The 14,233-nt window shown below is 39.2% G+C and overlaps 1 protein-coding gene across 1 annotated transcript in view; it reads left to right on the top strand.

Moving 5' to 3' along the window:
• Window positions 1-12,708, top strand: part of WNT2B (Wnt family member 2B) — a 77,509-nt gene extending 64,801 nt beyond the window's left edge. The window contains exon 5 of the mRNA XM_075853869.1: window positions 11,559-12,708. Coding sequence (XP_075709984.1) covers window positions 11,559-11,788 — 230 coding nt within the window. The 3' untranslated portion in view covers window positions 11,789-12,708. The remainder of the gene's footprint in view (window positions 1-11,558) is intronic.
• The last annotated feature ends 1,525 nt before the right edge of the window (window positions 12,709-14,233 follow it).

Below are 14,233 nucleotides of genomic sequence, written 5' to 3'. Positions count from 1 at the left end.
CGTTAATGACCAAGGATTATTTTTTGTTTTTTCACGGTCGCATTCCAAGAGTCGAAACTTTTTTTTTATTCCGTCGACATAGCCGTATAAGAGCTTGTTTTTTGCGGGACGAGTTGTACTTTGTAATTGCACCATTTTTAGATGCTTATAATATATCGATTAACTTTTATTAACTTTATTTTAGGAGAGAATTGAAAATAAGCAGCTATTCCAGCATTGATTTTCACGTTATAAATTTGCACCGTTTTTTATGCAGCGTAAATAACATGTTAACTTTATTCTATGGGTCGGCACGATTAAGGGGATACCAAATATGTAAAGGTTATATATGTTTTCCTACGTTTGCACAATAAAAACCCTTTTAGAAAAAAATTACTTGTTTTTGCATCTCCGCATTCCAAGAGTCATAACTTTTATATTTTTCCGTCAATGTGGCCGTATGTGAGCTTGATTTTTGTGGTCCAAGGTGTAGTTTTCATTAGTACTATTTTGGGATACATAGAATTTATAGATTAACTTTTATTTAATTTTTTTATGGGTGGAATGTGAGAAAAGAGAGAATTTTGCCGTTGTTTTTTGCGTTTTTTTTGGACGCCGTTTATCCAGTGGTTTAATTAATGTGTTCATTTTATTGTTCAAGTCGTTACGATCACGGGGATACCGATACAATATATGTGTATGTGTTATTTGTTTTGACACTTTTACTAAATAAAACCACTTTTTGGGCACAAATTTTATTTAACTGGCCTAAAAGGCATTTGCTGAAAACAGACCTGGAGGCCTTTGTTATGCCCCCGGTTGCCATGGAAACCTGATGGTGCCCCGCGATTTCTTTGCGGGGGCGCCGATGGGATGACAGAGGGAGGGAGCTCCAGTGGCTCCAGTTCTTTCTGCAAGTTTTTTTTTTACATTAAAGGATTAAAATATTTGAAAAACGGATTCTGTCTATCCTAAGCAATATCTATCACTACAATTGATGTCGCTGTCACTATTGACAGAGACATCTAATTGGTTAAACTGCCGGAATCGGAGCGCGCTTCGATTCCGGCAGTTGCGGCAGGAGCCAGGCTGTGTATAACAGTCGTGCTCCTGCCGCTGATCACGTGGGTACAGTGGCAGTACCTACGCAATCAGAGGACGGATATATCCATCCTTTTGCGGGAACTAACTCCTGCACAGGACGGATATATCCGTCCTTCGTCGTAAAGGGGTTAAAACCACTGACAGGTGAAGAGAATAATATTGATTATCTTATTACAATGGCGTGTGTCAAAGAGTGAGATATATTAGGCAGCAAGTAAACAATCATTTCTTGAAGTTAATGTGTTGTAAGCAGGGAAAAATTTGCAAGTGTAAAGATTTGAGTAATTTGGACAAGAGCCAAATTGTGATGGTTAGATAACGGGGTCAAAGCATCTCCAAAACGTCAGTTCTTGTGGGGTGTTCCTGCTATGCAATGGTAAGTACCTACCAAATTGGTCCAAGGAAGGACAACCGGTAATCTGGCAACAGGGTCATGGGCGCCCAAGACTCAAAGATGCTTGTCGGGGGTGGTTAAGGATAGCCCGTTTGGTCCAATCCCATAGAAGAGCTACTGTACTGTAGCACAAACTGCTGAAAAAATTTATGCTGGCTATGATAGAAAGGTTTGTGTGCATGTTCAGATAGCACCAGATACTGGGTGGAAGTGGCTTTGCATGGATAGGGGCCCAACCCAAATGATGAGTATGAAAAATTATCCGGCACACTAATTTGGAAAAAAGGTAATTTTTTTATTTTGTTTTTTAATACCAGTGGCAGAGTGCAAAGTTTCGGTCAATACGACTTTCTTCAGGCACTGAGCCGTGCTGGGAATACTGCATAGATGAGCACTTGTAGTAATAGCGGCTGGCCGCTTTGTCATGGCGCCATGGTATTAAAAACAAAATAAAAAATTACCTTTTTTTCAAATTGGTGTGCCGGATACTTTCTTTCATACTTATGATAGAAAGGTGTCAGAACACAGTGTATCGCAGATTGCTGTGTTTTGGGCTGTGTAGTCGCAGGTGGGTAAGAGTGCCCATGCGGACCCCTGTCCCTCGCCGACTGCACCTACAATGGTCACATGAGCATTAGTACTGGACCATGGAGCAATAGAAGAAAGTGGTCTGATCGGATAAATCACATTTTTTTTACATTATGTGAACGGCCGGGTGCATGTGCGTCGCTAGAGAAGAGATGGCTCCAGGATGAACCATGGAAAGAATCAATTTGGTGGAGACAGATTGATGCTGTGGGTAATGTTCAGCTGGGAAATCTTGAGTCCTAGCATTCATGTCAGTGTTACTTTGACATGTACTAACTATCTAAATATTGATGAAAACCAATCAGCAGTCATGGCAATGGTATTCCCTAATAGCAGTGGCCTCTTTCAGCAGGATAATGTGCTCTGCGACACTGCAAAAATTTTTCACTAATGGTGTTGCAGCGCAGTCGCTATAAAATGGTTGGAGCCAGCCTGTTCCGGCACCAAAACTGCATAATTTCCAGTGCCGGAGACAGCTAATCGGTGCGGGGTCCTGGTGTTGGACCCCTACCGAACATATAGCAGTGGCCTCTTTCAGCAGGATAATGTGCTCTGCGACACTGCAAAAATTGTTCAGTAATGGTGTTGCAGCGCGGCCGCTATACAGTTTTTGGAGGCAGCCTCTTCCGGCAACAACAACTGCATAATTTCCAGTGCCGGAGGCAGCTGTTACAGCTAATCGGCGCGGGGTCCTGGTGTCGGACCCCTACCGAACATATACTGATGACCTATCCTGTGGATAGGTCATCAGTATGAAAAACCGCCCCACGCCCAGACAACCCCTTTAATAGGAGCTTGTCAGAATCACATTTTACTGCAATACATTAATATTGCAGTATATCATCCAAGTGATCCAATGATTCCTGGTTAAAGTCCCCTAGGGGGGCTAATAAAAGAAGTTAAATACAGTTATATAAAGTTCTTATTACATTATTTAACCCACACAGTGAATACCTTAAAAAAAACAAAAAACAACAACACCAGAATTGCTGTTTTTTGATCACCTAATCTCCCACAAAAAAAATTGAATAAAAAGTGATGAAGAAGTCTCATGTAACCAATAAAATAGTTCCAATAGAAACTACAGCTTATCCCACAAAAAATATACCATTTAATCGATGGAAAAATTTGAAAGTTATGGCTCTCAGAATATGGCGACACAAAACAGATATTATTTTTAACAATTTTAACAATTCTTTTTTTGCTTGTATAAGTAGTAAAATATAAAAAAACAATATAAATTTTGTATTGCCGTAATTGTATTGACCCGCAGAGTACAGTTAACACGTTGTATTTAACACACATTGAACGCCGTAAAAACTAAACCCAAAAACCAATAGAGAAAACCTGGAAAAACTACAACTCATCCCGCACAAAATAAGCCCTCATATGGCTATATATCTGCGAAAAAAGAAGTTATGGCTCTTGGAAGGTGGGGAGGAAAATGGGAAAATGAAAATCTGAAGGAAGGAGTAAAGACTGTATAGAGCTATATGTCATACAAGATGTAAAATTATATACGTTTTTCCTTTATTAAGTCAATTGCACAATATATACAGTGGTAATAAATAAAAATATGCTGGATTTGTTCAAAAATATTGGAGACCTTTCAAGATTTGTAAACATGGTCAGCTGAGAGGTAGGGACAATTCCCCACTTTTGAGGTGTTGTGAGTAATATATTTACCCCCATTCTGACATTCTCTTTTTTTAAATGAGAATCTGCTCTACATCGCCAGAACCTGAGCAGTTGTTATCGCCAGGTGAAGCAATGGGTGAAAAATAAGAAATAAAAATTCCAGCTCGCCACTACTGCCGCGGTGTAGCGCTCGGATTTACGTCCTGGCTGACGTGTATTCATAGGAAAAATAGAAGTAGAATCCAGCGCTTTAGAGTAAAACTTCCAATCTTTATTCCTTATTAATTAAAAAATTGAACAGTGACATCAGGAGGTGGGCGTAGAGAGCCTAATGAATCACAACCGTCGTCACCCCCGATCACATAAGCTGTCGTAGGGGCCGACCCCCTCTTTTCAACGCCTCAGATGCTGCGGTCGCGATTGACCTCAGCATTTGAGGGGTGAAACATCCAGGAACAGCACGATTGCTGCTCCTGGCTGTTAGTCCTGGGTGTCTGCTGTAAAATACAGCTGACACCCGCAGCATATGGAGCGCGCTCCAAACATCACCCAAAGTAGCACATCTGGGTGCGTGTAGGGGTTAAACAGTATCCTTGTAGGTCCAGAAGAAAACTGTCCAAGTTACATGGCTTGTATGTTTTAAAAGTCGTGAGTAACCATTCCTTAATAGAAATAATCCATAATTGTTTTAACAATTTTCCAATCACTCATTTGGACTTGGAAACCTCTTGTATGAATGATGAAATGTCTTCAAGATTTTAGTGAACTGTTGAATAAACATCTAAATTCAGATGCAGTAGTTATTTATTCAAAATTGTCCATATAATCAAATTAAATGGACATTAACTTTTCAAACTAATCTAATAGTATACCTGATATATATCAATTTTGTAATTTACTTACTGTTAGCATTTAGTTGTTTTCTCCAGGCAAATTATGTGTGAAATTACTGCCATTAGGTGTCTCCCTTCCTGTAATCTGCTGTACACCTCCTGCTGTCAATCAGTATCTGTCCCTAGTTACACAGCAGAGAATACAGACTGCAGGAAGTGGTGGTGTGTCTCTTCACAACCTGGCAATAGAAGTATATAGAAAGGAGAGGATGGAGCAAGAGCAGAGTGAGAGAGACAAACACACTGCCCATAGAAGTCTATGAAGAGGGGATGGGGAGCAGGGAGAGAGGGAGAGAGAGAGAGAGAGAGAGAGAGAGAGAGACAGGCTGCTGGTAAGAGTTATATGTCACCCCGTGCTGTTTCTTAGCTACATTGCTCCTTACTGCTGTATAATGTCCTGCATGCTTCTGCAGCTTCTATATATGTGATAGATAGAGCTGTGTAATGTGTATGGCAGACATGATAGCAGTTAGGCTCCACCCAACAGATAACAGAGAATTAGAGAACCATATACAGGGTGGGCCATTTATATGTATACACCTAAATAAAATGGGAATGGTTTGTGATATCAACTTCCTGTTTGTGGCACATTAGTATATGGGAGGGGGGAAACTTTTGAAGCTGGGTGTTAACCATGGTGGCCATTTTGAAGTCGGCCATTTTGTATCCAGCTTTAGTTTTTTCAATGGGAAGAGGGTCATGTGACACATCAAACTTATCGAGAATTTCACAAGAAAAACAATGGTGTGCTTGGTTTTAACGTTACTTTATTCTTTCATGAGTTATTTACAAGTTTCTGACCACTTATAAAATGTGTTCAAAGTGCTGCCCATTGTGTTGGATTGTCAATGCAACCCTCTTCTCCCACTCTTCACACACTGATAGCAACACCGCAGAAGAAATGATAGCACAGGCTTCCAGTAGCCATAGTTTCAGTTGCTGCACATCTCGAAACTTCACAGCATAGACAATTGCCTTCAGATGACCCCAAAGATAAAAGTCTAAGGGGGTCAGATCGGGAGACCTAGGGGGCCATTCAACTGGCCCACGACGACCAATCCACTTTCCAGGAAACTGTTCATCTAGGAATGCTCGGACCTGACACCCATGAAGAATGGCCCCACTATCTTTGTACCCCATATACCACACCATACCATCAATTTTTGTGTTCCAACAGTCTTGGAGGGATCTATCCAATGTGGGATAGTGTCAGACCAATAGCGGTGGTTTTGTTTGTTAACTTCACCATTCACATAAAAGTTTGCCTCATCATTGAACAAAATGTTCTGTGTAAACTGAGGGTCCTGTTCCAATTTTTGTTTTGCCCATTCTGCAAATTCAGTGCGCCGATCTGGGTCATCCTCGTTGAGATGCTGCAGCAGCTGGGGTTTGTAAGGGTGCCATTTGTGAGTAGCTAATATCCGCCGAAGGGATGTTCGACTGATGCCACTCTCCAGTGACATGCGGCGAGTGCTACGCTGTGGGCTCTTGCTGAATGAAGCTAGGACAGCCACTGATTTTCCTCATTAGTGACAGTTTTCATGCGTCCACATTTGGTCAAATCCAACACTGAACCAGTTTCACGAAACTTGGCAAGCAGTTTGCAAACTGTAGCATGGGAGATGGGTGGTCTCGTAGGGTGTCTTGCATTGAAATCTGCTGCAATGACCCGGGTACTGCGTTCACCAGACATCAACACAATTTCTATCCGCTTCTCACGTGTTAACCTCTGTGACATGTCAATGGCTGTAAACAAAGAGAAACTTGTAAATAACTCATGAAAGAATAAAGTAACATTAAAACCAAGCACACCATTGTTTTTCTTGTGAAATTCTCGATAAGTTTGATGTGTCACATGACCCTCTTCCCATTGAAAAAACTAAAGTTGGATACAAAATGTCCGACTTCAAAATGGCCGCCATGGTCAACACCCAGCTTGAAAAGTTTCCCCCCTCCCATATACTAATGTGCCACAAACAGGAAGTTAATATCACCAACCATTCCCATTTTATTTAGGTGTATCCATATAAATGGCCCACCCTGTACATTCATATAATGGCCAGAAATAGTATTATACACATATGACAGCTTATTCTGAAAAATCATCTGAAAAGTGTATATGTTAAGGATTACCGATGGGAGCAGAATAGATAGCATTGTGTAATAAATGGAGGGCCAAAGGTCAAGAAATGGGCTATCAAATAGGCAAGGTAGTTACTTGGCTAGAGGTTTTATCCAGCTTATCCAGTAGACACTGATGACAAGACAACACCAAAGGGGTAGTAACACTGCAAAGAAGGTCACAGAAGAGAGGAAACATGACAACCAACTGCTGTTCAAAGCCAGAGTTTACAGTCACTGCATTCATCTCTATAGAAGATGCCTTGATCATTAAGTTCCCTTTTATGCACTTATGTGGTCCCAGCATGTGAAATAATATACCATAGCAGGACTAAGGTGGCAGAGTCAGCACTGGGAAACAAGATAAAATAATATCCAGTGTTATAATTAATTAAAGTGCATGCATACATTTATAAAGAAATTGAAAATTCTTGACAGTTTTGAAAAAAATACCTTCCACAAATTTCTTAACCAGCATTTTTCCATAGACCAAATGCTAAGATCTATGTAACCATTAAAGCGAAGTATAGGTATGTGAAACACACGTTGCTTTTAGTAATTTATGATATACGGTAGGGGTACTTTGCCACATTTTGTTTTCCAAATATAAAATTGTTAGCACCTCTACAGAATTCTTCAGAAACATTTTGACTGATACAATGATTGGCAAGGGAATTGACTATGTAGAGGAAATATCAGTGCTTGATATGGGTTCATATTAATATCTGAGATGTAGTCATATATTACTTATCATGTTTAGAATTCATTTTGGTTTTCCAATTTGTCTGTAAAAAATGTGTCTGTCCATGATTTTGCCTAAATTGTCCATAATATGTTATCAGAAGGACACCAAAGAGAGGATATCAAAAAGTGAATCTCTGTATTATGCACCTCCCCCTCAGGCCCTGCACTAGTCATAACACAGTAGATACGTTTTGCCTGGGGTGTTCCTTATTCAATTCAGACAATCCAACTTTCTGCATATCTATATCAGAATCTCCTAGATAATTGATGACTGGAGTTCTGTCTCCTTAGTCAAGTCATGGTATTCTAAAAAGACAGGAGGAAGGAAATAATGAACTAAATGAAGTTGTTGACAGGGAAAGGTTTAATGGTAATAGTCAAGCTCCACATTAGAGAATTCTTCTGGTCTCTGAAGTTTGTTTTGCCAAGGAGAAGATAATTTTTCAAATCATCTTGCAAGTGCACATGCCCAAAGGGAACATTGCTGAGTAGTATCAATGGGCGTTTAATCCTTTCACTCTTCCAATTGCTGGAGGGAGATGGAGAAGACCTCACAGAGAAAGATGAAAAGGAGTTTATTTCCAAAAGAATGCAATTCCATTTAGACATGACATGCCGTGGATGGGGAACAAGGCCTGGAGATGTCAAACCAATACTTTGGAGATAATTAAGTGACACGGCTGTAAAGTTTTAGCTTCTAGGACTACAGATTTTTTTTTTCCAAGAACCAAGCAGAAGCCCTTGGTATCTTAGCAAGTGTGGATACACATGCGAATGATAAATGAATCTTGTAATGATTCATTGACCAGTGCCAGACATCATGAATTCAATTGTCTGTCAGATGTATGGATCTCCCTGCTGCTATAATGGTTCGTGTATTTCAAGCAGGCTTAATACTTACTGTTGAGTCAACTATGTTAGAGAAGGGATTTCCCAGAATGATTTACTAATACAAACTGTACAATGTCGTGAATCCGTGATGTCATAGGCCGGATTATTTGATAGCATGCAACCTTGGGTTTTAGGAAAGCTGTTAATGCATGGAGATGTATCCGTATAGTACTCAACTCAAGTAATATCCGTCAGCTCTCAGACCGTTAAATAGGACAAAGACAGAAGCATAACTGGTTGCCATGGATTTTTCTATGCCTTTGTCTCACAGTATGCTATTTAGTGTACTAGAATATTTCACTAATGTGTACCATATTTATATGGGATGAGCAAAATGAAGAGTAAGAGTATTTGTGAAGAAGCCTAAGCCCAAAATCATAAAGAGGTCCCAATTTTTCATTAAAAGGGCTAAATAAGTGGGGTATCTCCTAAATCATGCATATTCCCATAGCTTTAGAGTAAAATGTTTACTGTATATTACGCCTTTATAGCCTTTTTTGTGTAAATTAACTTGTACTTCCACCTTTGCAAGAGCTGCTCAGAGACCTAAGTAGGATGATCCCATAGGAAATTGTTCTACCTACAGTAATTTTTTTTATACAACCGTACTTTATAACTCTTTATAGGTGCCTGGATCTGCGGTGACTATGCAGAACATCTTGATCTTAGGTCATTTGACAATTTGTTAATGCAATGGGTACCCCATAAGCAGCAATAGCTTGCGGGAAGCCATAGCAACAGAGGAACTACACAGGCAAATGTAAAAAAAAATAATGTAAACGGCAATTAAAGCTGAGGTACACTTAAATCAACACTACAGCCTTTTATATTTTCAGCTAGGCTTATGTTTGATTTTCGTGGGTGCAGTTTTTTGTGTTTTTTTTCAACAACTGATAAGAAAATGTTATCATCAAATGTTTGCATTAAATTGAAATTAGTTTTTTTCAACCTGGGAAAAAAATTTCACCACAATTTTTTCTGTTGTTGAGTCAATGGTGGTAGAGATGGTCATATATATTATGATTTATTAAAATGGACTGCAAAACGACTGTAAATTTTTGTAATTAACTTTTTTTTAAAAAGGTACTGTAATGACCAACTTCCCAGTATGCTGTATATTTGGCTCCTGGTGCTGATGGAACTGAACTGTAAATGTTATTGTGACTTCAGATTTGGTATAGATATAACTTTCATGATTTTAAAATGTATATGAAGTTAATTTCATGGACACTATCTGGCAGCAATCTCAGCCTTAATTCCTTCCTGTGTATACAATATATAAAAATTCTGAATTGTTTTCTTCGTAAGAAAATAACTAAAAATACAAGTCTTGTCCCTTACACAAACTAATACAAAGGTTGCCATCAGTCTACAAAATAAGTAGGTCTAAGGCTAACCTAACACTGCTTTTGGGCATGACATTCAGTGGGATCATTTGAAATGTTTCACTAAATGTATGCCCCAGACATCTGCGACTGTATGCCTATACAGTTGCATACTTCTGCCATTGACTCTCATTGGAAAAAAAATCCATACAGCGCAGTATACATTTTCTTTATACATTTTTGTATTGAAAGCATGGCAACATAAACCAGCCAAACGTAAGCTAAAAGGACAGTATTTTGGCACGTTTGGATAATGATAGTCTATGGGTTCTTTAGACAATTACAACAGGAGAATGCCATATGTATATAGAAAAAAGAGCCCAAATATGGTGTAAACCTAGCCTAAATTATTAGACATTATGCTGTCCTCCTCAGACTTCCTACACAGGATAGAAATGCTGTGAAATTTTACAGCGTATTACAGTAACAGCAACGTGGATAAGATTTGAACAGAAAACACATGCGGAAATTGTCCTTCAGGGCGGATTATCAATCTGCAGCATGTCTATTTATCTTGCATAAACGCTGCAGAACATTTTGGATGGAAATTCCACAGCATTTCCGTCCTGTTTGCAGAAGGCCTAAATCCTATCAGGTTCAAATGCTTTTTTACTTAACCCTTTTTGTCATTGTAATTTAAGGCAACCAAATATTTTATTGAAAAAGAAAAAGAAAAAAATGTTCCAGGAATATAGCTAGGCACTCTTGGGTTGGATAAAATTTAACAGAGTATTTTATTTATAAATCCAGATAGTACCGGCAGTATAATTTATACAACAATAGTTTAAAATATTATTCTCCTGGCCAGGAAAAAGAGACATATAATAGCACCTCTATGCTTCTATAATATCACCTCTTATGTATGTATGTAAACATCATATATGCATGGAACAAATTTGAGAAGATAACAATTTTCAACACCAAAAACGCTGGGTTATGTTCACACTTGCGTTTTTCAACCATATATGTTGTTTTTGTCACAAAGTGGCCAGAGTTCCTATATAGAGTGGTTGGTAATGATGTTTTGAAGACATTCTTTTTATAAGAAGTATAAATCTCAAAAATAGGAAAACAGTCCCATATGTTAAGGGGATATAATTTGCCGCATATCTTTTTCCCTCATAAGCGGATCCTTGATTTTTGTGTATATCTTATGGTGATAGAGAGACCTTTCACAGACCTTGAACAGCCAGCGAATGCTAGGAATCCTTGCATGAGAGCAGTCGATCCAAATAGATGGAAGGTCAAGATCTTCATAAAAGGCAAAATTCACCTGTATGGCCATACATTTCATCCAAGCCTCTCGATCTCCACGGGCATTCGCCACTGCACTCCGAAAGACATGGGCCCGGCAAGGCAGAATCACACTTTGTGACAAAAACAACATATATGGTTGAAAAACGCAAGTGTGAACATAACCCAGCGTTTTTGGTGTTGAAAATTGTTATCTTCTCAAATTTGTTCCATGCATATATGATGTTTACATACATACATAAGAGGTGATATTATAGAAGCATAGAGGTGCTATTATATGTCTCTTTTTCCTGGCCAGGAGAATAATATTTTAAACTATTGTTGTATAAATTATACTGCCGGTACTATCTGGATTTATAAATAAAATACTCTGTTAAATTTTATCCAACCCAAGAGTGCCTAGCTATATTCCTGGAACATTTTTTTCTTTTTCTTTTTCAATATTCTTTATCAGGAATGTCACCGTGCTATATTATATTGCAATTTTGGGTATGTTTAGGTATGGTTTTGAATAACCACATCTTTTTTCTATAAACCAAATATTTTAACTTGCTACTCTTTTTCTAGGCTCCCTGGGCACGGCAGGAAGAGTATGTGACAAAGTCTCCCGCGGGACAGATGGCTGTGAAGTAATGTGTTGTGGGAGGGGCTATGACACCACCCGAGTTACCCGGACAACCAAATGCGAGTGCAAATTCCACTGGTGTTGTGCCGTGCGCTGTAAGGAATGTGAGGAGACAGTAGATGTGCATACGTGCAAAGCCCCAAAAAGGGCGGAATGGCTTGACCAGACCTGATATTAAGCAAGGTCTGCTCGTCGGACAAGAAGTCCCGGGCCCCGCAGAATTCTGGGTATAAGTGTAGTATGGCTGCATGGCTTCTTATTTAAGTAATTCTGCAAGGCACTAAAGACAAGACTATATTTCCCAGGATGCAGCGTGGACCTTTTGACAAAGGCCAGCTAAGAACCAATCGTTTCGAATGAGAAATTTGCAATAAAATAAATGGTTCTCAAATTGTGATTCCTGGTCTACTAGCAGTATTCACCAATCTGCTGCTTTACAGCTTTCTCCTGCTGTGTGGCTTCTATCATTAATGGAGTCTGGTCCTTATATGCAAGTCTTTTTGATCAATGTGCTACAAGTATACATACATACATATATTGATGATAAAAGCAAAATTAAAGTAACAGTACTGAAGTCTCCAAATAATCTAATATTTGGGAACTCCTGCATTGACAGGAACGGCAGTTCTCCACTTTCAGAATCATGGATACAATTCACTGGAAGGATGTAGCTGCACTTATCATGCACACTTTGACATTTTTATGGTTAGAGACATCCTCATGCTTGGATTACGGCAATTAAATTTATGGGAATATGTTTGAACTGGTAAGTCAACAATCTTTATGAAGCTGCTTGGAAGGCCATGGGGATTTTCTCTTTGATGAACATGTACACAATGAAGATCTCCTTTGCCAACTTCAAAAGTAAAATAAATCTAAAAATGGAGACTGATTCTGGCTATGGAGGACTTTGGATGTGACTGTGACAACCTCATTTTGTAAACTTGCTTGTATGATGTGTATACTGCTTTAATATTTTTTTAAAAATCTATATAAACTTATATTGCAACCATTTTTCTTGTGTTCTTTACCCACCAAGGACAGTTTGTAGAACATTTATTTATTCATATACATTATAAAGAGGAACAGAATAAAATATTAGTGATACAGTTGTACTGGACATTATTTATTTCTCAATATCAAAAGTGGTTGAAAATTGTCCTCAAGTGTGTGCAGATGAGGGCGTTTTGGTATTCTTAACCAAGATATTTGTCAACTTGCATATAATTTAAAGACAATTCTGATTTTAATATTTAGAAAAGGCCAAAAATATTAGCTTAGTGGGGGCCCGACTCTTGGCAGTCCTGCCGATTAGTTGTTTTAAGGGTCCGTGGCATTGTTATATTACTTTCATAGCAACTGTGCTAGGTATTGCAGCATTGTACCATTGAAGTGAATGGGACAATGCTGAAATTCCTCCCAGAGCCGCTACATAAGTAAAGGCGTGTGAAAGTATGAACAGGAATGAAACCTATGTAAACAATGAAGAGCATGCAGCACTCTTACAAGTGCCACGGCCCATTCAAACAGCTGATTGGTGAGGGTCTCGGCATCCCAGCCAATCTAATATTGATGGCCATCAATTTTTAAATCCTGGATAACCCCTTTAATAACGGTCTTTTATGTTGTTCTCCACTTTCCACAAGAGCGAGCATACCCAGTGATGTGATACACCCCCCACCCCCATGATATAAATCAACGGCATTTGCCGTTTTAGAAATCCTAGGTTATGGAATACCCATCAATAGACAAGACCTCCATCAATGTTAATTTCTAACACGTCTCAGTGACATAATAATGAATGGTACAATAACCCTTTAAAGGCCTTGTTCATAGGAATTTTGAGGCAGATTTTGACTTGCCTGCACTTTTTTGCCCTGTTTTTCGACTGCGGCCATTGCAGCTAATGCAAGTACCATGGGCAAAAAACGCTGTGAAAAACGCTCAGAAATGAGTGCTATGGGTTCTTTCTGCCTCCCATTGATTTCAATGGGTGGTCAGAGACGAAACGACATGCCTCTTTGTTTTCTTGTGAGAGGCTAGAAGCCGCACGGGATAAAAAATGCCTCTGCCTCTCATTGAAATCAATGGGGAGGGGGGGGTGATTTCGGACCGTTTTTTGGTGCTGATTCCAATGCGGTTTCCGCGTCAAAATCAGCTCCAAAAAAACTCAGTGTGAACAGGGCCTAAGGCAAAAAATGTAAATAGAGGTTTTAGTTTAAAAGGTTTTTTTGTGAGTAAGTCCCATTTTAGATGGCTGTAATATGGCTGCATTTACGTCTGAAACACTCAGACACTGTGTGGTTCTACTAAACCAAATAGATCACTATAGAGTTTATTAGTGATCTAGGTTCAGTTCAGAAGAATCACAGGGTATAGTTGTTGCAACTGTAAGGGTATGTGCACACACACTAATTACGTCCGTAATTGACGGACGTATTTCGGCCGCAAGTACCGACCGAACACAGTGCAGGGAGCCGGGCTCCTAGCATCATACTTATGTACGATGCTAGGAGTCCCTGCCTCACTGCAGGACAACTGTCCCGTACTGAAAACATGATTACAGTACGGGACAGTTGTCCTGCAGAGAGGCAGGGACTCCTAGCGTCGTACATAA

Source organism: Rhinoderma darwinii, chromosome 2 (assembly GCF_050947455.1).
Source record: "Rhinoderma darwinii isolate aRhiDar2 chromosome 2, aRhiDar2.hap1, whole genome shotgun sequence".
Classification (NCBI taxonomy): Eukaryota; Metazoa; Chordata; class Amphibia; order Anura; family Rhinodermatidae; genus Rhinoderma; species Rhinoderma darwinii.
The sequence above is the reverse complement of the archived record's forward strand: the minus strand, read 5'-3'. Positions and strand labels throughout refer to the sequence as shown.